Source organism: Microcebus murinus, chromosome 7 (assembly GCF_040939455.1).
Source record: "Microcebus murinus isolate Inina chromosome 7, M.murinus_Inina_mat1.0, whole genome shotgun sequence".
NCBI lineage: Eukaryota > Metazoa > Chordata > Mammalia > Primates > Cheirogaleidae > Microcebus > Microcebus murinus.
In genome coordinates, this window is record NC_134110.1 from 23,902,552 (window position 1) to 23,928,266 (window position 25,715).

At 44.6% G+C, this 25,715-nt stretch overlaps 1 protein-coding gene across 1 annotated transcript in view; it reads right to left on the reverse strand.

Moving 5' to 3' along the window:
* OCA2 (OCA2 melanosomal transmembrane protein) overlaps window positions 1-25,715 on the reverse strand; it is a 270,600-nt gene that overhangs the window by 182,391 nt on the left and 62,494 nt on the right. Inside the window, exons 8-13 of the mRNA XM_020289059.2 lie at window positions 23,927-24,080; window positions 13,759-13,830; window positions 12,279-12,344; window positions 11,052-11,108; window positions 10,184-10,308; window positions 7,316-7,454 (exon numbers count right to left, since the gene is read on the reverse strand). Coding sequence (XP_020144648.2) covers window positions 7,316-7,454; window positions 10,184-10,308; window positions 11,052-11,108; window positions 12,279-12,344; window positions 13,759-13,830; window positions 23,927-24,080 — 613 coding nt within the window. The remainder of the gene's footprint in view (window positions 1-7,315; window positions 7,455-10,183; window positions 10,309-11,051; window positions 11,109-12,278; window positions 12,345-13,758; window positions 13,831-23,926; window positions 24,081-25,715) is intronic.

The following is a 25,715-nucleotide window of genomic DNA, read 5'->3' on the forward strand; positions in this document are numbered from 1 at the left end:
TTCAGCAAATATATGTGGGCACCTCCAGAGCTCCCAGCAGGACAGATGAGGCCTCCCTCCTCATGAAACTGGCCATCTGGTGAGAACTCAAGGTCTTTTCTGCAGTGTCCATAAAACACTGTTGCCACAAAGGGGGGTCAGAGGCACAGTGATAATGCACAACCATTGGGGGCCCAGGGTGGAAGGGACCACAGACATGAGGTGGTAATGATCTCACAGCACAAGCAGTAGTCCAGTTCTGCCTCGGGAACTTCTTACACAAGTAGAGGGGCAGCAAGTAACACAAAACATACAGAGGACCCCGAGAGGGTTGGAAGGAGTGATTTAAACTATATTAATTGTTGCCTACTAAAATTGTTTTATTTGTGCCTCTTCTATAACAGATCTAAAACCACTTACAACATTGCTAAAGACACAGCACAACAAGAAGCTACTATCAACAGTCAAAGTTTAGGGCTTGCCAATGTACAATAATCTGAAATTCTTAATCCCTTGCAGTTATCTCCACATTCAATGGTTGTCCTACAAAACAGCCTTTTAAACAACAGATGGAGCTATGTAAGCTCATTCATAAACAGATGGCAAAGAAACCTACAGTGAGGTGGAGCTAATGAAATGCTTTGAATAGCCATATATTAGAATTCACCACTTTTCTGCTAGTTCTTCAATAAGGGTATTACCTTGAACTTTGTGTTTATCTATAGAATTCATACCCCAGATATGTGTCAGAAAAAGGTCCACAATACTTTTAGAGTCTTATGAAAATGTTTTAATTTCCTCTAAAATCAGAAAAAAAAAAACCAACTTTGGGGTCAAAGAAAATGGTTTAAAAATGTAATATTAATATATTTGTCTATATACCAACTGGGTCATGAAATGTAATTGTCAATATTTCTTAAAGGAAATGGCCCACAAAGGCAGAAGTATCTGTATCCTGAGGAATTCTGAGTCTCATTGGAACATACAGTTTTGCTCCATTAGAAATTGTAAGGCAATTTAAGAAGAAAGTGATGAGCAGATTTAAAAAAAAAAGTACTAAGGAGGTTCTAAATGCATCCACAGTAAAACAACACAGCACTGAGGGGAAGAATCTGGTTGCTACTAGAGTTGTAACAGGTGGATTTATTAAATAAGAACAGTGTAGACCGGAAAAATCCGAAGTGATTTTAAGAAAACATACAGGCAGATGCAGTGTACAGTAGGATGCAAATGTTTTCATTAAGCTTATTAGGCTTGTGTATTTGGGCCCCCCTGCTGCTTTTACATGCCTCTATAATTTCCTAGACTCTTCTCTTTAATGTTCTCAGTAATAAAACCACCCACCATCCCACTTGCATCAAAACAGTGCTTAAAAGCAGCCTTTTCTTCTTGTAGGGAGCTGGTTCTATTTTGACCCTCTAAGGCTTTTTTTTTTTTTTTTTTTTTTTTTTTGTGTGTGTGTGTGTGTGTGTGTGTGTGTGAGACAGGGTCTTGCTCTGTCACCCAGGGTGGAGTACAGTGGCATGATCATTGCTCACTGCAGCCTCTAACTCTTATTTTGTATTGTTTTGGTTTGGGCTCCACTCTGCCACTGTCTTCTTAATTTTCCACAATGTCCTCATTTGACTGACAGATTAAGTGACCAAATGTTAAGGCATGTAAAACAACCAAAAGAGGGCCTCCCCATCAGATGGAAGGTTCCTAGCTTCATAAACTACATATATTTATGGGGGATGTAGCTGAGGGACTCCTGGCCCACCAATATCATTTTCTAGGAACAACACTTTCAGCCTATCTCCGTGGCAAGTCAAAATAGTCCATTAGGTTGTCTAAGGGGATGGTTCTAGCCAAAATGGTTTCTTGAATTCTTCTAATGAAAAACTCAAATTCTTATGAAGTGTTTAGCTGAATCTATTGACTGTTTTAGTAAAATATACATGGCATGATTTGAAAATAGACTCCTGTATAGACATCCAGTAAGGATGTAATATAAGAAACTTATATTAGTATTTTTAACTCTCTTTTTTATTTCAGCATATTATGGGGGTACAAATGTTAAGGTTATATATATTGCCCATGCCCCCCTCCCACCTCCCACCCACCTGACACCTGATAAATGTTATTCCTATATGTCCACTTAAGCGTTGATCCATTAATACCAATTTGCTGGAGAGTACATGTGGTGCTTGCTACAGCAATCAGACAAGAGAGTGGAATTAAGGGCATCCAAATGGGAGCAGAAGAGATCAAACTCTCACTCTTTGCTGATGACATGATATTATACCTAGAAAACCCCAAGGATTCAACCAAGAGACTCCTTGATCTGATAAATGAATTTGGTAAAGTCTCAGGATACAAAATCAATACACAGGAATCAGAGGCATTCATACATGCCAACAACAGTGCAAGTGAGAACCAAATCAAAGACTCAATTACCTTCAAAATAGCAACAAAGAAAATAAAGTACCTAGGAATATATTTAACTAAGGAGGTAAAAGACCTCTACAGGAAGAACTATGAAACACTGAAGAAAGAAATAGCAGAGGATGTAAACAGGTAGAAGAATATATCATGCTCATGGGTCGGCAGAATCAACATTGTTAAAATGTCTATACTACCCAAAGTGACCTACAGAGTCAATGCAATCCCTATCAAAATACCATCATCATTTTTCACAGATATATAAAAAATAACTTTACACTTCGTATGGAACCAGAGAAGACCCCGTATAGCAAAATCAATCCTAGGCAATAAAAACAAAATAGGAGGTATCAATTTACCAGATTTCAAACTATACTACAAGGCTATAGTAATTAAAACTGCTTTGCACAGGCACAAGAACAGGGACACTGACTAGTGGAACAGAACAGAGAACCCAGATACAAAACCATCCTCATATAGCCAACTAATCTTTGACAAAGCAGATAAAAACATACACTGGGGAAAAGAATCCTTATTCAATAAATGGTGCTGGGAAAACTGGATAGCCACATGCAGAAGACTGAAACAGGGCCCACACCTTTCACCTCTCACAAAAATCAACTCACACTGGGTAACAGACTTGAACATTAGGTGTGAAACTATTAGAATCCTAGAGGAAAACATTGGAAATACTCTTCTAGACATTGGCCTAGGCAAAGAATTTATGAAGAAGACCCCAAAGGCAATCACAACAGCAACAAAAATAAATAAATGGGACCTGATCAAATTAAAAAGCTTCTGCACAGCCAAAGAAACTGTCAAGAGAGCAAACAGACAACCCACAGCATGGGAGAAAATTTTCACAAGCTACACCTCTGATATAGGGCTGATAACTAGAATTTATTTAGAACTCAGGAAAATCAGCAAGAAAAAATCAAACAACCCTATCAAAAAGTGGGCAAAGGACATGAACAGAAATTTTTCAAAAGAAGACAGAATAAAAGCCAACAAACATGAAAAAATGCTCAACATCTCTAATCATCACAGAAATGCAAATCAAAACTGCAATGAGATATTATTTATCTCCTGTAAGAATGGCCTTTATCAAAAAGTCCCCAAACAATAAATGTTGGCGTGGATGTGGAGAAATAGCAACACTCCTACACTGCTGGTGGGACTGCAAACTGGTTCAACCTCTGTGGAAAGCAATATGGAGATACCTTAAAGTGATACAAGTAGATCTACCATTTGATCCAGCAATTCCTCTACTGGGCATCTACCCAAAAGATCAAATGACACTCTACAAATGGGACCTGCACTCAAATGTTTATAGCAGCACAGTTCACAATCGCAAAGGTGTGGAAACAACCCAGGTGCCCATCAATACATGAGTGGATTAATAAAATGTGGTATATGTATACCATGAAATACTATTCAGCTATAAGAAACAATGGTGATATAGCACCTCTTGTATTTTCCTGGATAGAGCTGGAACATTAGTATTTTTTTTAAGACAGAGTCCCACTCTGTTGCCCTGAGTAAAGTGCCCTGGCATCAGCCTCACAGCAACCTCAAACTCCTGGACTCAGAAGATCCTCCTGCCTCAGCCTTCCAAGTAGCTGAAACCACAGGCACACACCACCACACCCAGCTAATTTTTCTATTTGTAGTAGAGACAGGGTCTCACTCTTGCACAGGCTGGTCTCAAACTCCTGAGCTCAAGCAATCCTCCCATCTCAGCCTCCCAGAATGCTAGGATTACAGGCATGAACCACCACACCCTGCCCATTATTATACTTTAATTTCTCCTCTTCTAACCTTTATGTTATTGTTGTCATACATCCTACTTATATGTTATAAACCCTTAATACATTATTATTTTGTTTAAACAATTATCTCTTAAAGTGATTTAAATGATAAGAAGATTATGTGAACTCACTCGCAGTCACCCTTTCTAGTACTCTTCGTTCCTTTGGGAAGATCCATGTTTCCACATGATGTCATGTTTCTTCTGCCTCAAGGGCTTCCTGTAGTATGTCTTACTATGTGGGTCTGTTATTAATTCTTTTAGCTTTTATAAATCAGGAAAAGTCTATTTTTATAGTTAAGAAAAAGACATTTTCACTGGGTGTAGTATCCTGAGTTGACAGATTTTTTTCAGTACTTTAAAGATGTTGCTCCATTATCTTTACACTTGCATTGTTTCTGAAGAGAAATATATCATCATCTCTATCTTCGTTCCCTTGCGTGTAACATGTCTTTTCTTTGACAGTTTTAAGATGTTTTCTGTTTATCATGGCTCTCAAACAATTTGATTAAGACATGACTTCGTATACTGTTCTTCATGTTTCTTGTGCTCTGGCTTTATTGAACTTCTTAAATCTGTGGGTTTATACCACTCATAAAATTTGGAATTTAATGACATTTCTTTTTCAGGTGAGTTTTTCTGTTCTCCCCTCTCCTTCAAAGACTAGCATTACATTTATATTAGGCCACTTGAAGTTTTCCCATAGCTCACTAATGCTTTTCATTGTTTATTATTTTTTCATTCTGCTTCATTTTTTATCTATGTCTTCAAGTTCATTAATCTTTTCTTCCGTAATTTCTAATCTGCCATTAATCCCAATAAGTATATTTCTATCTCATATCTCAGACATTGTAGTTTTCATCTCTAGAAGTTTGATATGGGCCTTTTAAAATATTTTTAATGTTGTTACTTAACATCTGTAATGCAGTAATGGTTTTAATGTCTTAGTCTAATTATAATACCTGTGTCTGTTCTAGGGTGGTTTCCAGTGGTTCATATTATCCTGTCATAGGTTATATTTTTTGCTTCTTCACATGCCTGGTAATTGTTGATCAGATGCCAGACTTTGCAAATTTTACCTTGTATGTTGCTGAACATTTTTGTATCCCTACAAATATTCTTGAGGTTTGTCTTGGGATGCAGTTAAACTACTTAGAAATAGTTGGATTCTTTCGGGTCTCTTGATTTTAAGATTTATTGGATGGAACAGGGGCAGAATTCAGTTCAGAGCTAATGACCCTTCGCCTCACTATTGAGATAAGATCCTTCTGAGTACTCTAACCAGTGCCCATGAATTAAGAAGTTTAAGTCTCCCTGGCAAGAACAGCCATTATTCCTGTCCTTGTACATTCTTCCTAGTAGTCTTTGTGGGTTGTTCTTCCCCTTGTCTCAGGTAGTTTCCTCACATGCATGCGCTAATCTGAACACTCTGTTGAATACTTGAAAGAGAGCCCCTGAAGATCTCTGTGGTTCTCTCTCTGGTCAGCGTGTCCTCTCTGGCGCTGTCTTGCAAACTCTAGCTGCCTTGGCCTCCCCAGACTCTCAGTTCCTTCTCCTCAATGCAGGGAGTCCAGTGAGGTCCATCTGGATTATTCTCTCTGCACCACATCCTAAAACTCCCTCAAGGCAGTGAGCTAGAGCAATCATAGCACTTACCTCATTTGTTTCCCATCTTACAGGGTCACCCTCCTTTTTGCCTAGTGACCAGTGTCTTGATTACTATTGTTCCATGTATTTTATCTGGTTTTGGTTTGTTTGTTCATTTTTGTTTTTATTTTTGGTTTTTTTGGTTTTGTTTGTTTGTTTGGCTGTCCTCAGGCAAATCCAGGCTCAGTCACCCCATCTGGGCCAGAAGCATAAGTTGTGCCATCTTTTTTACTCATACATATCTGCATGGAAACATTCTGGGATACTATTTGCACCAAAATATTAAGAAGATTTGTCTCTGGCTGGCGGAATTATAACACTTCTTAGTGTGTGTGTGTGTGTGTGTGTGTGTGTGTGTGTGTGTGTGTGTGAAATTTATGGGTTCTATAATAAATGCATTACTATGGAATAAAAACAATAACACAATTTTTTTCTAAAAATAGTTCTTTCCTATGCATGAGGTCCATCCTGGGTGATGGGTGCCCTAGAATAGATCACGAGGCCGTGTTACTGTCTAATGTGCTCCAGGATGATATGATCACAGCTGCACGACTCAGCTCACTCAGCAAGACCAGTGAGGTGCTACCAGGCAACTTCCCAGAGTAACCAGGCAATGCAAAATTTCAACAGTCTCACCAAAGCATCCACGTTATACCCAGACTCTCTAGAACATGGTAGTTCCATGAAGGAGCCATCAACACCCTATAGCCATGAATTTTCAAAGGTTTAAGTATTTTCATGCATTCACACAAAACACACTGACACACTTCACAGACATACACACACAAAAACATATGACCCATGATATATAACCTCAATTTGGAAGCATTTTTTAATGGAACCTCAGAAAAGAGAGATTGAGAAAATTCCAATGACCAAAGAATGGTAAATGAAAATTAACGGTATAGTTTTAACTTTAACACTTTAGGATATGTAAAATGCCATTTGCACTCTCTAATACTTCATCTTTATTATAGTTTACAAAGAAATTTTATATTAATATTTATAGGGACTTCCAAAGAATTTCTAAAAACATTCACTTTCTGACCCTTAAAAAATACATTTTAAATTCATCATCAGTAAATTTGTCTACCACAGCTGAGAAGGGAATCCTCTTTCTCCAGTGCAAGGGGATATAGGTCATTTTGTCCTTAATGGTAGTTGGAAGAAACCTCAGTTCTTATTAATATAATTAATGTAATATACTATGACTAAATATATTGTGTTACCCAATCATTTCTTTAAAAATTTATCAGAATGAGAATGAAGTCACTTGAAGCCAGCTAACTCTAGGTTGGAGGATCAAGACCTAACATCCCACTCTTGGCTGACCAGTAGCACTTACTAGGAAGAGGCGGCACAGAGGGCCATATCTCCAGCAGAGGTGTCCACACTGGACAGAGTGCTATGTAGGCTGAGGTCTGCATTCATTGGAAGCAACCCTGGTACCCTGGCACATACCATCTTCCTCAACTCCTGGTTGGACACAATAATGACATTCGGTGGGTCTCCGATGGCAGTGGCAGCTCCTCCGATGTTAGTGAAGATCACTTCTGCAATCAGGACTTGTCTTGGATCAAGGTTGAGCACCTCACACAGTCTGTCGCAAATGGAGGAAAATGAGAGTGGTCTCACTACTCACATGGTGAAAGGCCCACGTGCAAACCAAATGTTTTCAATGAGCTTGCTCATACAAGGGAGGCGCATGCACACACACACACACACACATCCCTGTGAAAAGGGCAGTGCAGGGGGATGAGCCACTGCAACAGCACGCTCAGGCCACGGCTCACTCTGGAAGTTACGTTTCCTCTGAAAGCTAACCCACCAGCCTCTGAGCCACCCGTGTGGTAAGTACCCTTTCCCCAGCCCCAGGTCTGGAGGAGCAGTCTCCTGTGCGCAGGCCCTCACGCAGGGGAACCGGTGCTGCCGCCAGACCCCTCCACGACACGGTGGGGCAGCGCAGAGAGCACTGGTGGCTCCCACGGAGCTGCTGACTTAGTCTTTATCCACCTTCCCTTTCTCAGATGCCAAGGCCCTAAGCTCTGCCCATTAACGACTGTTGATAATGACTGACTTCTTCCTTGGACAAGGAGCACACTCCACAGCCATGGTTCTCCACGTGGCTGCACACTAGATTTGTCTCCGAATCTTGGAGAGTCCTATAGCCTGGCCCACAGCACAGCAATCCCGGGAGTGGACCTGGGCAGCAGTGTTCTACAGCCCCCGGGTGGGTCCAGGGCAGAAAGCACATCACGGCATCCTCCACCCCAGCCCACCCCCATACAGGCTGTCCCACCGCCTCCTGGCCCTCAGCTCACAGCACAGCCAGCCACAGCCTTCCCCTCCGCTGGTGGGAGGAGCGGACAGGCCCACAGACTGGTGAGGAGGCTGAGGTAGAAGTGTGTCTGGGGACCAGGAGCAGGAGCGACTCCACACGTGAGCATCAGTGTCCGGCAGCAGCAGTGCTCAACTGAAGAGGCCCCAGGATCTGCTTCCGGCAGGAAGATCATTTGTGTGCGCCAGTCAACCCCAGACAAGGCACAGCGGCTCCAATCCTATGGGCCTACATGCCTAACTGAGAGGACGAAAGCTACTCAGGCCAGGCACAGGCAGAAGAATGTCATCAACACTTACAAAGTCATGAAGAATAGGGTCACAGAAACAGTGGGTCTTAGCACACCAGCACTTGAACCTTGAAAGATGTAATTTTCTGACTACAGAATAATGTAGTCAGAAAATAAAAATAAATGGAACCGCTGCTCTAACAACATTACAAAGCCAGTTCCTGAGCAGTGATGACATAAACAAATTCTGGCAAGGCTGAGACAACCCCCAGCTGTGGGCTGTACAGGGGTGCTGGGAACAAGGTACCCGCCACACCTCAGCCTTGGAATCCCGCTCTCACCAGCTGGGCTGCCGTGGGAAAGCACAGTGACAGCTGGGATCTGGGGCATGTGGGTGGCACCACCATTCTCAAACTAGGCCAGCTGCAGAGTTGTGTTGGTTAGAAGAGGGTGAGGGGCCTGTCTCTTGTCCTCTGTCATGCCCAAGAGATTTAGTGCCGTTAGTAGCACATGTTACAGTCTACAGCACCCCTCGAACACATCTGCTCCATCCCTCATTCACCCTCAGCCCTGCAGAGGAAAGCTGAGAGCCCAGCACCCCCCTGTACCCCACAAGTCCCTGTCTGCACAGGGGTAGTGACGATGTGGCCAAGCCCACAGGAGCCTGGGTACACGCCTGAGTCTCCACACTGAGGCAAGAGATGGCCTCGGATGCTGCAGCCACATCCATGGGGGTGCTGGCCGCCTCCTGCTCCTCCCTCCCCTCCTCACACCCCAACTCACACCTCTAGGAGTCACCCCCAGAATTAATCCTGAGCCCAGAAAGCAGCATCTTGCTGGTACCTTCGAACTTGCTCTGTCTCCTGCCTGTGTCCAGGTGGGTCCCTTGTTTCACGGAGCCCTGATCACACTCGCTCAGGTTCAGCTCTTTGCTGGTACAACCCAGATCAGTGCGGCTGAAGTGACTTGTTCAAGGGCCCTACTACCAAGCACGGCCCCTGTGAGCCCCTGGGGCAGCTTTCTCACCTCCGTATCCCCAGGCCCAGCCAAGCACCAGCTGGTGATGGGCCCAAGGAGGAGAGGACCAGGCTTGGGGGCCTGAGGCTGATATGCTGGGGAACCATGTTTAAAACACAGAACATAAAGTACGGAAACACACTTAGGTCCACGACTCCACACGGGGCCTGTGCAAGGACCCAGACTGAAGCTCAAGCTTCAGAAGATTCTGGGCAAACGGCCTATGGCATTCAGTAAGTGTGGGGTGACTTAAGTGGATGGAATTAAAAGAAATGGAATAGGATCAAACTAAATTTCCCTTTCCCAGCTTTACCTGCGGAGCCTGGCCAGGCTGGGCCCTGACTCTAGAGAGCCCAGTCACTCCTGTGACCCTCTGAGCCTCTGCGGGGAAGCTCTCACACTGGCACAGGTGTCCCTGCCAAGCCAGCCAGGTGGCAGATGATGATGGAGAGGACGTGCACAAGGACTCCTGGCACCTGATGGTATGGGACAAGGTTCTCACCCACGTCCCCAACCCACAGGAGCATAACCTCCAGGAAAGCAGGGCCTGTGTCTTCCCACTCCCCGCAGCATCTCTGCCACCCAGCTACTGCTACACCACTGCCATCGCACGAAGCAGGTGCTGGCTCACTGGAGGACCGTGAGTGTGGGCACTACCACCCGCCTCCTCCCTGGCGTGAGAACAGAGAACCTATGCCTGCCCTGAACCTGCTCATGATACCCTCGGCAGAGGTACCCTGCATACCTTATGGTCACAGGAGTGAAGAGGAGCATTGTGGTGACATTGTCCAAGAAGGCAGAGAGCACAGCAGCAATGAGACACAGCATGATGATCATGGCCCACACTCTTCCCCGGGACAGTCGGTATGCCTGGAAGGGCACGCAGAAGGAACAAGCCAGAATCAGCAGGTTTGTATAACAAATGCTACTTTTCATTAGAGACGCTAAGGAACAGGGATCCAAACAAACACAACACATGGGTTCAGACTTAGACACACGGAGTCCTAGGTCTGCCAAGACGAGAAAGTGATAGCTGTGCTGGGCACCGCAGTCCTGGACACTCAAATCGGTGGTCCACACCAATTGTCCTTCTTCACAGTGCCCCCGTCTCGAGGTGACAGTCCCCATTCCCTTTAACACTATCTGGTGTTTTGGTTAGACAGCCTGGCTGTGGCGTCTGCAATCCATGTGACCCTAGTGTCTGCTGATCTTTGGGGACCTAGGAGATACTTTCAGTACCAAGGTATGGGAAGAAGAGGCCAGAAGATACAAGACGGTGCATGAAGATGACAAAAATCACAGCATAGGTCTCTTGTTCAGAGTATGCAACGGGCTTTGTTGGATAATTTTAAAAAGAACTTTTCAGTTCCAAAAAAATGTCAAGCGCAGCACTTGACATTAGCTCTACGTTAGCAGGGCCCGGCAAGACCTCCTCTCGCAGCACCATTCTGGGGGCCGGAGCCAGCTGCGACATCCCCCCAGGGGTCCAGTTAAAAAGTGAAATGGATGGAATTTTACAATATTTGCATTAAATGATAGTTTAGTTTCCTAAACATATAATGTCAATAAAATAAATATATCAATTAATACAAAACTATTAACATCACACATACCTTTACAGCACAATAATCAAAAAATCCAGTTTCTGAAAATATGGCTACTAAGATCATCTGTGGGGAAAAGAGAAAAAGGAGACAAGAATCTTTTAGCAGAGCCCCGTACAGAAACGGCGTGAGCATGATCAGTGCAAAGGGCAGCCCTGGCCCCCAAAGCCACCACATCACCAAGTGGTTTATGACTCAGGTACCACACTAGCCCACTTGTGTTTTGAAAGTCCTCTACAAGCCACCAGTGACATTCCTCACAGCACAGGGCAGCCACTGGACAATATGATAAAAGAGCACACAGACAAACTGTTAGTTAGGGACAGTATCTTCCTTTACCCATACAATTAAAGGTACTTTTTCAATCACAGAAACTCTTATATACGCTGGGGAAAAGAATCCCTCTTCAATAAATGGTGCTGGGAAAACTGGATAGCCACCTGTAGAAGGCTAAAACAGGACCCACACCTTTCACCTCTCACAAAAACCAACTCACGCTGGATAACAGACTTAAACCTAAGATATGAAACTATTAGAACTCTAGAGGAAAAAGTTGGAAACACTCTCCTAGACATCGGCCTGGGCAAAGAGTTTATGAAGAAGTCCCCAAAGGCAATCACAGCAGCAACAAAAATAAATAAATGGGACATGATCAAACTACAAAGCTTCTGCACAGCCAAAGAAATAGTCATGAAAGTAAACAGACAACCTACAGAATGGGAGAAAATTTTTGCATCCTATGCATCCGATAAGGGACTGATAACTAGAATATACTTAGAACTCACGAAAATTAGGAAGAAAAAATCAAATAACCCCATTAAAAAGTGGGCAAAGGACTTGAACAGAAGATTTTTCTAAAGAAGACAGAAGAATGGCCAACAAACATATGAAGAAATGCTCAACATCTCTAATCATCAGGGAAATGCAAATCATTATTTGGGATATTCCATTTTTTTATTTTAAGGGAAGTAATTCAAAACAATTGCTAACTTTTCTAAGTGGCAATGCTATTTCATTGTCAGACAGGCCTCAGGCTGATGTTCTCCAGCTAACTAACCAGCACTGGTCGTTCCATTTCTCCGCAGGAGGAATTAGCTAGACCTGCACTCACCGTCCCAATCAAGCCCTAATCGTCACGAGGCACAGTGTCTTTAGTATAATGAAGGATTATCAGCAGTGCAGGCAAAAGAGAAGGACCCAGGCTGCGGCCCGTCCCACTGGGAGGTCTGTAATTACCATGCCAAACAGCAGAGCCAGGGTCTCAAAATCAATCCACTCCACCACCTCGGTCAGGCTGGGTCTCTGCAATCAAAGCACAAATTTGCCAATTAATCCTGTGCGTCCCCTCCCAGTGATAAGCTCGAAAAAATAGGCTGCCTTTTACTGCAAACCCACTCACTGGTTGGAAATCACACCATCCACTTGCCTTGAAATTGGATTACATTGTTGTTGAAAAACACTCATGACCCAAAGCATCTGTGATGTCAAACCTGTGCATTTAGTAATTTAAAACACTGGTCTTTAACCCTGTCCCCAGCCACTCTACAAAGAACTGCAGCCTGGATGGCAGGATTGGCCCTTGAGGTTATACTCTTAGTGGAGTCCATGTGTGCCTTTTTCCGCATCGTGGCCCGAGGCCAGGTGACAATGAGCAGGATGACCGTCTGTCCTGCTCTCCGTCTGCCCCCACTCTTACAGGGAATATGAGGGGACAGCCCTGCAGGGTCCAGCTATTGGGAAGGGCTGCACAATGGGCCCAGGGGCTTTCCCACAGCGCCTGCCTGCTATGTGCCACATTAGCAAGCTTCAAAATGAAATAGACTGCTACTCCCCTGCTCCTTAACCATTGATAAAAATAACGGCGGTTTTATGTCTAAGTTTTAGGGTTCTGGAATGTTTTACCTTTAGGATTAGCATTCATTTATACCAACTCTAGGCAAGAAAAAGTTCCAGTTCTTACTACTGCTTTCAGGCTGGGCCTACATTCAGAATTTAAATTTAAAAATAATAATAATAATAATAAATGGCTGGCTCACCACACATACCCCACATAGTTTTTTTTTTAACTAGTTATTATTTTTTGGTTGACTGAATGGCCTCTGCTAGTTTTCAGAATAATCCCATTGAATTCCATAAAGGTGTTTCCAAATCCAGGTCTGTGTGTGGTCACCTCTGTTGGAATTCGGTTCCAACATCGTCCCTCAAACAACTCTGGGCCACCGTCTGCAGCGGGCACTCGGTCTCTGTTGCTTCCCTACATTTACCCCCATGTCTCTGCTAGATGGGCCACACTCAGACCCTGCCAGGGCACTGTCACCCCCATACGTGCATCGCCAGGGGCCTCCTGATGTCAGCAAGACAGAACCTGACTCCCAACTCCCAGCTCTGCTCCGGCTAGGATGGGCCCCTCTCATTCCACAGGGCTGACAACACCCGGATCTAGCCCAGCACCACTCAGCTACACAGCCCTGGGCAGAGGCACGACCACAAGGAGCATTTTTCTCAGCCAAAAGGGAGAACACCACCACTGGGACGTGTGTGATAAAATCAAACGAAAAATACCCATCAGTGCTGTAGCTTGTTGGTTCCTGGGCAAAAACATGGAAGTGGCATCTAAAATATTGAAAAACACCAGCTAAAGCCTAAATCCTAAAATGTCTTAGAGTCTGACGTCCTATCAAGTGGTAAGCCAGGGACTGGGAACATTACGACTCACGTCTCCGATGACAGCCAGGGCCGCTAACGCTGCAAGGGAACCCAGCATGGCTGCCAGAGTTCTGTGCACGATCTGGAAAGAAACACAGGAAATTACTGCATTCCAGACACCCAGGGATTTCCCACTCATGGAAGCCTGTGGTGACATGAGTGTGTGCCTACATCTGCCCCTGTATCCCACATCTAACAAAATGATAAATAACTCATGGGTCTTGATACTTCAGGGCCTGGACACAGACCCACAGACATGCGTAACCACCATCAGCCAGGCTTCTAGAGAGAGCTGCTTTCATTCTTTCATTTCCTGAATAACTACATGACCCTCCTAAGAGGGTGCAGGGCTGGACACAGCACACTGTACCAGGACACCTGCAGCAAGGTGTCACGAATTATCTGCCACATGCTCCCCAGGCAACTGGGCCATCAGTTCGACAACATAAATCAATTATTCCCAATTACTGAAACTGTCATCAAGCCAAAAGCACACAGTTAAATGCAATTCAGGACGGAAGGACCGGACACACACCCTGCAAGGTGCTGGGGAAACCTTCCCAGGAGACCGAAGGAGGGTGGGAAGGGCAGAGGGAGCCTCACAGGCAGTGCAGCAAGTGATAACATCAGAAGTCCTTGACGCAAACACAGATCCAGGCCTCGCACAGGCCAGCAGGGCACTGTCCTTCCCAGGAGTGAGACAGGAGACCAGCCTGAGGGCCAGCCAGGTCCTGCCCAGACGCAGAGGTCCAGGACTGCACAGCCGGGTACCCGTGTCCATGCCCCACGCTCGCTGCCACGCTGGTGTTTCACGACAGAGGTTGTGTTGGTAGACGAGGGCAAGGAAGCACGGAATACACAAAGCCAGAATTCTCCCTCCCTCACCACAGCAGCTGGCAAGACACACTGGGAAGCCGGCCCTCGGCTCACCGTGGCTCGAGTGCCAAATGCTGGCTGAGCGCAGGGAGCCCGCAAGTGCTCCACATACTCGCTCCTCGGGGCTTCTCAGAGGCACAGGACCTAGGATCTGCAGATGTGCGGAGATCTGCTGTCTCACCTGCTCCCGTCCTCACTCCAGTGCTTCCTGGGCACAGGCGCTGCCCCAAAAGCAAGCGCCACACCCTGAGCCGCCCTGGCCTCTTCCAGCCCACTCCCTGAGCTCAAGCTTGGAGAGTTAGCTTGAGTGATACGGACCCACGACCTCAGGCTGTCCTTCCCCAGCCCAGTGGCGCCTACGTAGAGCCCGGCACGGGGTGGGTCCCAGGTCCCCGCAGAGCATGGGCACACCCAGCAGCGCGAGCCCCACAGGTGCGCAGACATCCTGTTCTTTCTCCTTATGGGTCTCCCCGCATTTCACTGACCCTTCCACTGACCAGAGTAACCCCAGGAAAAACATTAGTCAATCGTCATATTTTCAACATGTAAAAGCAACCTATGCCATCTAAAGACTAGATCCTACAAACAGGGACCCTGCTACCCTGCTACCCTACGAAGGCACGTCTGTGAGCCCCATGGCTCCTGTCCCCTGCGGCTCTTGTCCCCGCCTGGTGTAGACACAGGGCCCGGCCCTACAGGAGGCGTGCAGGCTGTGCTGTCCTGGCGCACACCTGCCTGGCGCCTCTGGTCTACGCCCTGGTCTCCGATGCAGGAGAGCAGATAAGCCAGTTCTTGGCCCCTGTGTGATGCGGCTGAACCATGTTAGGCCCTAACTCTGCCTGAGGGTGTCCCATGGGCTGCAGAGTCCTGCCCACCCCATGCCGGCCCATCTCCTGGAGGAAGTCGGTGAGGGTGGGGCACAGCCTGGACCCCGGCACCTGCCCTGCTCCCAAGAGCAATGGTGGCCTGGGAACCAACTCTCCAACCACAGGTGCAGGTGACATACGAGTCAGGCGCCCTCTGCCTCTGAGCAGCGTGGGCGCGGAGGGCAAGCCAGCCACTGGGACTCGAGAGCGCCCGGCCATCTCACCTCACTAGCGAGGACACACTCAGCCACACTGTCAGGCCTCACACACTCGCACTACACACACGTGCACACACACAGTCGCACGTACTAACTTGCACACACACTCATACACAGATGCACAGTCTCCCACACACAGACACAGCACATAGTCACACATGTTCTCACATCCAGTCACACACTGTCACACAGAGACGCACAGTCTCACATACCCTCGCTCTGACACTCACAGAGTCCCACATAAACACGTGCACACGTCACATATGCTGACTCTTACTCACACACACGTACCCCAGATGTCCTTCCCTGTGACCCCTGGAGCTCACGCAGCCAGATCTTCTGATTATAAACAAGGTCCTGACCAATCATCCAACCCACCCCGCCCTCCGAAACTTAGATTTCCTCTTGCACATAAAGGAGGAGTGACCCTGCCTCGCAATGTGGCTGTGAAGGTGGCGTGTGCCTCACTGCACACTGCCCACATGTGCGGGATGGCGAGTCAGGGTGGGGAGAAAGTAGTCAGGCTCGGTGCCTCCTCTCAGCTGTGCCCTGCCTTGGGCCTCTCCACTTCCCCTCCCCAAGAGAGGGCTGGTGCCATGGAAAGAAATTGGATACGGCATCACCCTGAGTTCATTCCTGCCTCTCCCACACCAAGGTGTGATTCCTCCCACGCCTATTTCTGCACCTATAAGCAGGAGTGTCACACCTCCCTCCTGGGGCCTCTGAATTGGTTTGCTAGGGCTGCTTTCACACACTGCCACAGGCCTCTCTCTTGCAGTTCTGGAGGTCAGAAGTCCAGCAAGGGTGTTGGTGGGCCACAATTGCAATGTCAGCAGGGCAGTGTTCCTTCTGTTCCTTCTGCAGGCTCTAGGGCAGCATCCAGGTCCTCACCTTCCCATAGAGGCCACCCAGATTCCACAACCAGGACCCCTCTTTTCCACCTTCAAAGCCATCAACTGTGGATCAAGTCCTCACACCACACCTCTATGACCCTATTCCATAATCACCTCTGCCTGTGACCACAGCAGGGGAAGTTTTTCCACTTGTAAGGACCTACTGGGCCCACCCAGATAACCCCCACATCTCGAGCCTTAACTTAATCATTCTACAAAGTCCCTCTTGTCATGTAAGGGCACATATGCAAACAGCCCAGGGATAAGGGTATAGACATCTTGTGTAGGGGGTCATTATTCAGCCTACTACACCTTTTCAGAATTAAATGCCATGACATACACAAGTACAAAGCCAGACCAGGGTACGGGGCATAACAGACATCCGTTCACCTTGCATAGCATTCCCGGCTCTGGCTGTGGACATGTCCTGGCTCCCAGAGAAGTGCCACAGCCTGGTGCGAAGCCTGGGCTCCAAAGGCAGCCACCGGGGAGCAAACCCTCACTCCACCTTTCCCAGCTCAGGGACTTTGGGCAAGTGATCTGAATTCTCTGTGGCTGGATGTCCTCATCTATAAAATGGAGCTGATAATAAAGCCTGCCTTGTGGGGCTGTCTACTAACATGCACAGAATTCTCAGAATAAGGCTTGCTCCTCCACATATTAGCTCTTGTGGGTGTCAACATTGTCATTGTTGTCTTTGACATCAAAGCCCTCAAGTCTCACTGTGGCCCTTCTTCATGCACTGGCTTCCTTTTCCCCCCAACCCTCACCCACCCACCTCCTATTTGATCTGGCTGCAAACAACAGGGTGATCCAGCTCACTGCCTGCGTGCGCAGGAACAGCCGTGGACGTGCATGAGAGAACCACCCAGGACTGCCGGCCCTGGAAAGGTTCCACTTCCTTCAAGACCAGTCTGCAAAACATTTGCCATTCTTCTAAGGAATGATGTGGCTGCCCACTTTGAGAAGCCTTGAAATATTGGATTGTGAATGTGTCAGAAGAAACCGTGGGCAGTACAGCCCAGTGGTCAGGGACCTGGGTCCCATCTTGACTCCTTCAACTGCAAAGGTGTCTTTGCAATTCAGTGTATATGTCTGTTAAGCAAAGGGTGTGTATTACATAATCCATGAGTTTTCCTGTAGTTCTGAAGGACTCCTTCTCAAAGAATAGTCCTTTTCAAGGGAGAAAAGGAAAGGTATCTCTGGAACGATGTAATGAAGCAAGTTTGTGGACGCTACAGAAAGCAGTATGCTCCATGAATCAGCAGTAAGGAGAGGCTCACAGACACAAGGAAATGAATTAGGGGAGGCATAGCAATTGGCCACAGCTATAATTTAAATTTTAGCCTTGCAAAACATAACAAGAACAGAAGTTAGAAAAACTTAATTTAGAAGTTTCCACTAAAAAACAGCACTGTGGCATGTGCCCTGCATTCTGAAATGCAGCATCTTCCCTCTCTCCAAATATGCTTCCCACTTCTGTAAATTACAGGGGAGACTCCCCGGAAGACTAAAGGTGCTCTCTATTCATCTTTCTTGAATTTAATTTCACAATTAATTGTTAAAACAAACACCACATGAACTTCTAAATTAGATATGAAAGTACCCAGAGCAATGAAACATGATCTTACACAAAGCCTGCATCATTTTGCTTCAATTAGATAACGTGGATAAAGGGAAAGAAACAGTCTGTGTGTTGCCAGCAGAAAGGAGCCCATGGTGGCAATCCTTCTTAGAACATAATTCCAGGGATTGGGTGAAGGACACATGGGGAGAAAGTATTATCTCCTTTATGTTATGAAATATTTTTCATTAAGACTGTGTCAACGGTTTTAATATAATTTTATGTGGAATAAGGACATAGAAGCCTTAGCTGCGATAATGGAATTTTTAGAATGCTGCACTGGGACATCTCCTGCAGCCCCATTATAGCTTCAAAGTGCAAGAGTTAGGAGGATCGTTCCAACTTAGCTCTTTGGGGCTTTCAACAAGAACTACTTTACAAGGATGAGAGATACAGCCCCACCATCCTTAGGCAAGAAAGTGCCAGTCAGGATTATCTGCAGGACTAGAAATACAAATAACCCAAGGTATTTCTTGAAATAGTTTCATCCCATCAAGCTATTAAAAGAGCTTAAGAGAACCCAGGCTGGCCTTTTGTTCCTGCTCAGTCACTCATGGGTCACAAAGTCAGGAGTGGACCAAGACCCCCGACCCAGGAGCCAGGTTAGACCAGAACCAGAGGACCTCAGCACCTGTCTCAAATATCCGAAGATGCTCTGGAAGCATTTTGTTTGATATTTACTGAGCTCTTGCTCTGTGCCAGGCACTGTCCAAGGCACTGGAATCAACCCTAAAGAAAAGCAGAAGACGACATACATAATAAGTGAGACAGAGCACCTATAACACAGCAGGTGAGGAAGCCACCACCTGAAGCAGGAACAGCTGGCAGCAGCAGATAGGTGGCTGAAGGCACGTGTGGGTGGGTCTGTCTGCAGGCTGCCCCAAGATGCACTGCACTGAGTGGAGTGGGGTGCATACGGCAGCGGCACAGCAAGAGTCGAGATCTCCAGTTCCGAAGAAACAGCTCTGCCTCAAAACAAGATAATGTCTGAATCCTCAGCCAAGGTAAATTCTACTCCTAGAGTAGATTCTAGAAACATTGCAATGCTCACTCCACATCTGGAGAGCCCATAGGACTAGTGATTGCATCTAGCCCTCCCCTTATAATGTGGACCCTCCAAGGGTGGGAGGCCTAGGAAGTTCTAGAAGCACAGAAGCTACAGAAACACAAGGTAGAACATGCTATTCTCCAAACACCTCTGAAAACCTCCACCTTCTATATCAAATCACAGACAAAACAAAAGGATGGTGTTGGGGTTTCAAGTTGTTGCTTGACCTAATTATATAGAATTTCTATTTGCAAATTACACCAGTATTATAAAACAGTGAAAAATCACATTACTTTAAGCCCACAGAATATTCAGCAAGATAGACTATAAACCTGGACCATAAAAAACATCAACAAGTTTAAAGAATTTAATATAGAGTAAGCTCTCTGATCATAAGTGAATCAAACTACAATTCAGTAACAGAAAAACAACAGGCAAATCTCTAACATTTAAAAATTAAGCAGCACATGTCTAAATAATCTATGGATCAAAGAGGAACTCTCAAGGGAAATAAAAAAATAGAAAGAACTAAATGAAATTGAAAACATAACAGATCAAAATCTGCAGGATGCAGCTAAAGCAGTGCTGTCAGAAAAAGGGATTTTCTGACATTAGAAAAGAGGGATTTGTTCCAGGTATATAAGTCTGACCCAATAGTCTAAAATAAATCAGTGCAACACAACATATCAAATAGCTAATGAAAAAAATCATATGATCATGTCAATTGACAGAGAAAAGGCATTGACAAAATTCAATGCCTAATTATGGTTAAAAATAAAAAAACTCTCAGTACACTATAATAAGAAAGGAATATTCTCAATCTCATAAAAAGCATCTATGAAAAACTTAAAGGAAATATTATACTTAACAATGAAAGACTAGATGTTTTCCTTTTAAGATTGGGAAAAAGGCAAGGATATTCATTCTCACCATTCTCATCCTAGCCATGCAATAAGGCAAGAAAAATAAATTAAAGGAATACAGATTGGAAAGGAAGAAATAAAACTGTCCTCATTGCAAAGGACCTGATTGTCTACATAGAAAATCTCAAGGGTTCTATGAAAAAGAAAACTCCAAGAACTAATAAGTAAGTTCAATAAAATAACAGGATACAAGATTGACATACAAAAAAAATTGCATTTATAATTACTGACAATGGACAAATGGAAACCAAAATAAAAACTCAATACCATTCATAATTGCTCTAAAGAAAAGGAAATACTTACTTAGAAATTTAACAAAAGATGTACAGGATCAATGTGATGAAAATTATAAGAGAAATCAAAGAAGATCAAAATAAATGGAGCAACATATCATGTTCACAGATTAGAAGGTCATTCTAAAATGTATATGGAAAGAGAAAAGCCACAGAATAACCTAAACGATTTTGGGGGGAAAAATAAGTGGGAAAAATCATTCTTCACAGCGTCAAGGCTTATAATATACCTGCAGTAACCAAGATAGCATGCTGCTGGTGGAGGAAGAAAACACATAATCAATGGAACAGAATAGCAAACCCAGGAATATATCCCACAAATATGCCCAATTAATTTTTAACAAAGAAGCAAAAGCAATTCAATCTAGGAGGGATAGCCTTTGCAATAAACAGTGCTGGAGCAATTGGATATCCATAGGTTTAAAAATGAACCTCTACCTAAATCTCACACAAATACAAAAACTAACTCAAAATGGATCCTGGACCTAAGTGTAAAAAGTAAACTAAAATATTTCAGGTGAAAAAAAATCTTTGGGATCTAGGACTAAACTGTAAGTTCTTAGACTTGACACAAAAACCATGAGTTATACAAGGAAAAATTTATAAACTAGACTGAGGGAAAATATAATATTTGCAAACCACAGATCCAACATAAGCTTTTATATCTAAAATATGTAAAGAACATTCAAAACTCAACATTAAAAAAAACAATTAAATTAGAAAATAAGCCAACAACATATACAGACATGTCACTGAAGAGGATAAACAGATAGCAAATAAATACATGGAAAGATGTCCAACATCATCATCATTAGAGAAATGTAGCTCATTGAAACCACAATGAGTTATTACTACACACCAACAGAATGACCCCCGGCATAGGCAGGTACATGCAGTAGCTATGACAGAGGGGCCTTGGATACATAGAGAGAGTAGTGCAGGAAAACCTGCCAGCAGAGTTCCAGGAAATGGATGGATTTCGTGGGGAAGACGCTCTGGGAGATGTCTGGCTGCCACACTTCATGCAGCAAGATCTTCCCTCCAAGGAATTATGCAATCACATCTGCATAATTCCTGCCTCTCTGCTTTTTGTTTCTGCAAGAGTAGAATCCATGTTGAATTAGCCTTTTCACAAGACTTTTAAAAATCTCAACATGGTTGTTGGGAGGGAGGGAAAGGTTTTATGGGAATAGCTATTAGTAATGACCATTAATTAATGATTGATAAATCTTTACAAATTATGTAATTTTCAAAGGCCGTAAAATTATACAAAAAAAGGTGAAAAAACCTTAGAATAAAAGAGAAGCCTTTTAAAAAATAAATTGGCATTGGGCTGTATCTTTTTAAATTAGTAATGACTAACTAATTAAAGCACATTGAATTTATTAAATCTGTAAGTTCAATATAATACTTAGAAAACAAGACAAGAGAAACTAACTCAACTCAGGGTCACCACTGAAAGTTGCTAAGGCAACAACTCATTACCATGAAAATTGATAATTAAAAGAAAAATAACTTATCTTGTGTTTCTGGCATGAACTGTTTCACATTAACAAAACTGGGTGGAAGAAAGTTCTTCAATATAGAATGACTAATTTATGAATGCAGATGGAATGAGAGAAAGTTTATTGTAAATGCTAATGAAATAATGGAATCAGGCAATGGTTCCTGGTGGATATTAAAACCATCAGGAGAATAGGTGACAGAGAAGCCAGGCAGTCCCCACCTAAACTCCCTGAGCGTCTCAGCATCCCTGAAAGTCGGACATCTGGACACATGCTCCTCTTCACTCTAATTCAGACTCCTTGACACCTATGAAGTACAAGGGCCCAAAACTGAACCTGAAGGCTTCAGCTCTAAATTGTAGCCTGTACTAAATAGAAGACAGAATAATAAACTAATGTCCTAAGGATCCCCTCAACCCAATCTGGGTGTAGAATATTCTACAGAACAAAGGAAAAAGATTTTTCAACTAGATGGTGGTGCACAAAAGACTTAACCTGACCCGAGGATGACACCTTTAGAAGGCCTGCTCTGAAATTGGCCTTGGCTGGCTCTGGGCACTCGGCTTTTGGAATATTCCTTATGTTGCCGACTGATAAGGTTGTTCCGTGGGCCTGGGGCAGTGCACTCTGCTGTACCAGATGCCTGGACTGTATGAAAATGTGATTTATGATGAACACCTTCTTTCCTTCCAGGAGTCTGGGATTGTGGTGGGCTGAGAGTGCCTATCTGACCAGCCCCAACAAAAACTCTTGAGTCCCAAGCAGGCTTTCCTGGGCAGAAACCGTGTGCACATGTTGCTGTCTTTGCTGCTGGAAGGAGGGGTGTATTCTATGTGGCCCATCTCAGACGCTTGTTCCTGGATTTTTCTAGATTCAGCAGATTTCCACTGCTGTTCACAGTAATAAACCACAGCACAGGGCACAGCTGCCTCCAAGTCTGTACGTCCTCATAGCAAATCACAGAGTGGTCATGGGAACCCCGAAACAACAACAATATTGACTAAAAAGAAAATAGATACGGGATGGAGGGAACAAAGCTGTTCTAGAATAAGAAACATAAGAGATATAACAACTAAACCCATGAGTAGACCTCGTTAGACACTTCAGGGCTTTGACTTACTGGAGCCAACATTCCTCCCCCAGCAGACTAGACAACCACAAGCAAAGTTCTGGAACTTTCCTGGCCACTCCTCCTGCTGGCTATCTACCTTCCCTAAACTCACTAAGAATCACCTCTTCAGAGCCACACCATCCACTCACCCTCCAAGCTTGACTTACTGAGCCAACATTCCTAGCAACATGTTGCAGTGGAATTTGATTTCACAGGTAAATCAACAATGGACCTGCCCAGCCCAGGAAGTGTTTTCACATTGCTTCATGATATTGAAGGTATAGCCACGCTTATAATTTCCCAGAAACATTAAATTGATGGGACTTAAGATCATTTGCGGAAATGCCCATTAGCCAAGTTGATAAACATAATAGGTGATAATTCTTCCTCCACACACAGCCCGAGGGCTTCCACATCCCCTGCACACACAGGGTCCTGCAAAGCAGGCAGGGGGCACGTTAATGCACCAATCACACAGATGAAGACTCTGAGTCTCAGAGGGTTCAAAAGGTGTCCTTTCAAGGTCACCCCTTAAGGTCATGCCTAGAGTGAACAGTAGAGAGAAGGTAGAAAACCATGTACATATTGTTTCCTCAGGTACACTTTCACTCTCCTCCAAAATTCATCGTGTTCATGTCAGTTGTCCAATTCAGTAAATATTCCTATACCATTTTCTACCTGGAGTGACAGACATGCTAATTTTTAGGAATGATGACAGTAATCCAATTTATTTAAGTAGTCAGGACTGGACCCATCCAAAGTGTCTAAAATATCCTGACTGAGGACACAGACAGATCAAGGGGAGCAGGCATGAAAGTCACCTCAAATATAATCAGTGCATAGACGCCCGCCAGGATGGCTGCAGCGATGGTCACTTGTGCTTCTACACTTGCGGGCAGGTACTGATGAGCCATCAGAAGAGGAACAGCCTGGGTCTGCTGGAGGGAGGCCCGGATGCTGATGGACACAGCCTCTCTGCGGGAGGAAGCAAAGAACTCACAGTTGACAAGGGAAACGAATCCTCCATCAGCAACCAGGGTCTGTCGCTGCAAGTCAGCCGTGGCCGTACCAGAGCCCGATGCCTGATCTCACAGACAGAAGTGCTCGGACTACTGGTCAGCGAGGGACGCAGGACACAGCCTCCCGGTGGCCAGGCCTGGCCAGTCCATGCAGGCCCCTCCCTGCAGGCGTCACTCCAGCAGCTGAGGAGGAGCAGGGGCCTGCACGGTTGACCTGAGCCATTTAATGGCCTCCCTTCCCCCTCACCCACACACCTGCTCTGCCTGCTACCAAACAGCAAAGCTAACTCCCGAAACTGCAGCCCCTGACAGTGAGGAAAGGCACCACACACAAGAAGCGCGCAAATAACCCAGGGTTTGTGGCATGCTGAAACTGAAGCATTTTTTTTCCTTTTTTTTTTTTTTTTTTTCTCTCAGGATATTATGAGGGCACAAACATTTTGGTTACATTTTATGACTTTGCCTCACCCAAGTAAGGATTAGAGGCATGCCTTTCCCCTCTACAACACTCACCGCATCCATTAGTCGTGAGATTACCCCCGCCAACCCTCTAATCCCTGAAGAATTTTACTACCATAATATTAATAATTGAGCACCATAGCATTGATCAGTTAATGCCAATTTGATGGCGAGTACAAGTGGAACCTATTCTTCCGTTCTTGTGATACCTTGCTTCAGAGAATGGGCTCAAGCTCTATCCAGGAAAATATGAGAGGTGCTAGATCACCATTTCTTATCATTGAGTAATATTCCATTGTATACATATACCAAATTTTAATAATCTACTCATAGATTGATGGGCACTTGGGTTGTTTCCACATCCTTGCAATAGTGAATTGTGCTGCCATAAACATTCAGGTGCGGATGTCTTTATTATGTCTTTTGCTCTTTTGGGTAGATGTCTAATAGTGCTACTGCTGGATTGAATAGTATTTCTATTTTTAGCTCTTTGAGGTATCTCCAAAATCTTTTCCACAGAGATTGCACTAATTAGAGTAAATAGACAGCCTACAGAATGGGAGAAAATATTTGCTCTCTACACATCCCACAAAAGGCTGATAACAAGAATCTATCTAGAACTTAAAAAAAATCAACAAGAAAACAATCAAACAACCCCATCAATAAATGAGCAAAGGAAATGAACAAAAACTTTTCAAAAGAAGACAGAATAATGGCCAGCAAACATATGAAAAAATGTTCAACATCTCAAATCATTAGAGAAATGCAAATCAAAACCACAATGAGATATTGCCTAACCCCAGTGAGATTGGCCTCTATCACAAAATTCCAAAACAACAAATGCTGGCGAGGATGTGAAAGAGACAGGAACGCTCTTACACTGCTGGTGAGACTGCAAATTAGTGAAGCTTTTTTTTAAGTTCAGTCAGCGACTTTTATGGGTTGTGTTCCCCTCACCAAAAAAAAAAAAAAATCTATCTGTTCAAGCCCTAATCCCCAGTACCTCAGAATGTGACTGTATTTAGAGGAAAGTCTTCAAAGAGGCAATGAAGGTTAAATGAGGTCATTAGGGTGACTCCTACTCCAACAGGACTGGTGTCCTCCTAAGAAGAGATCAGGACCCAGCCGTACA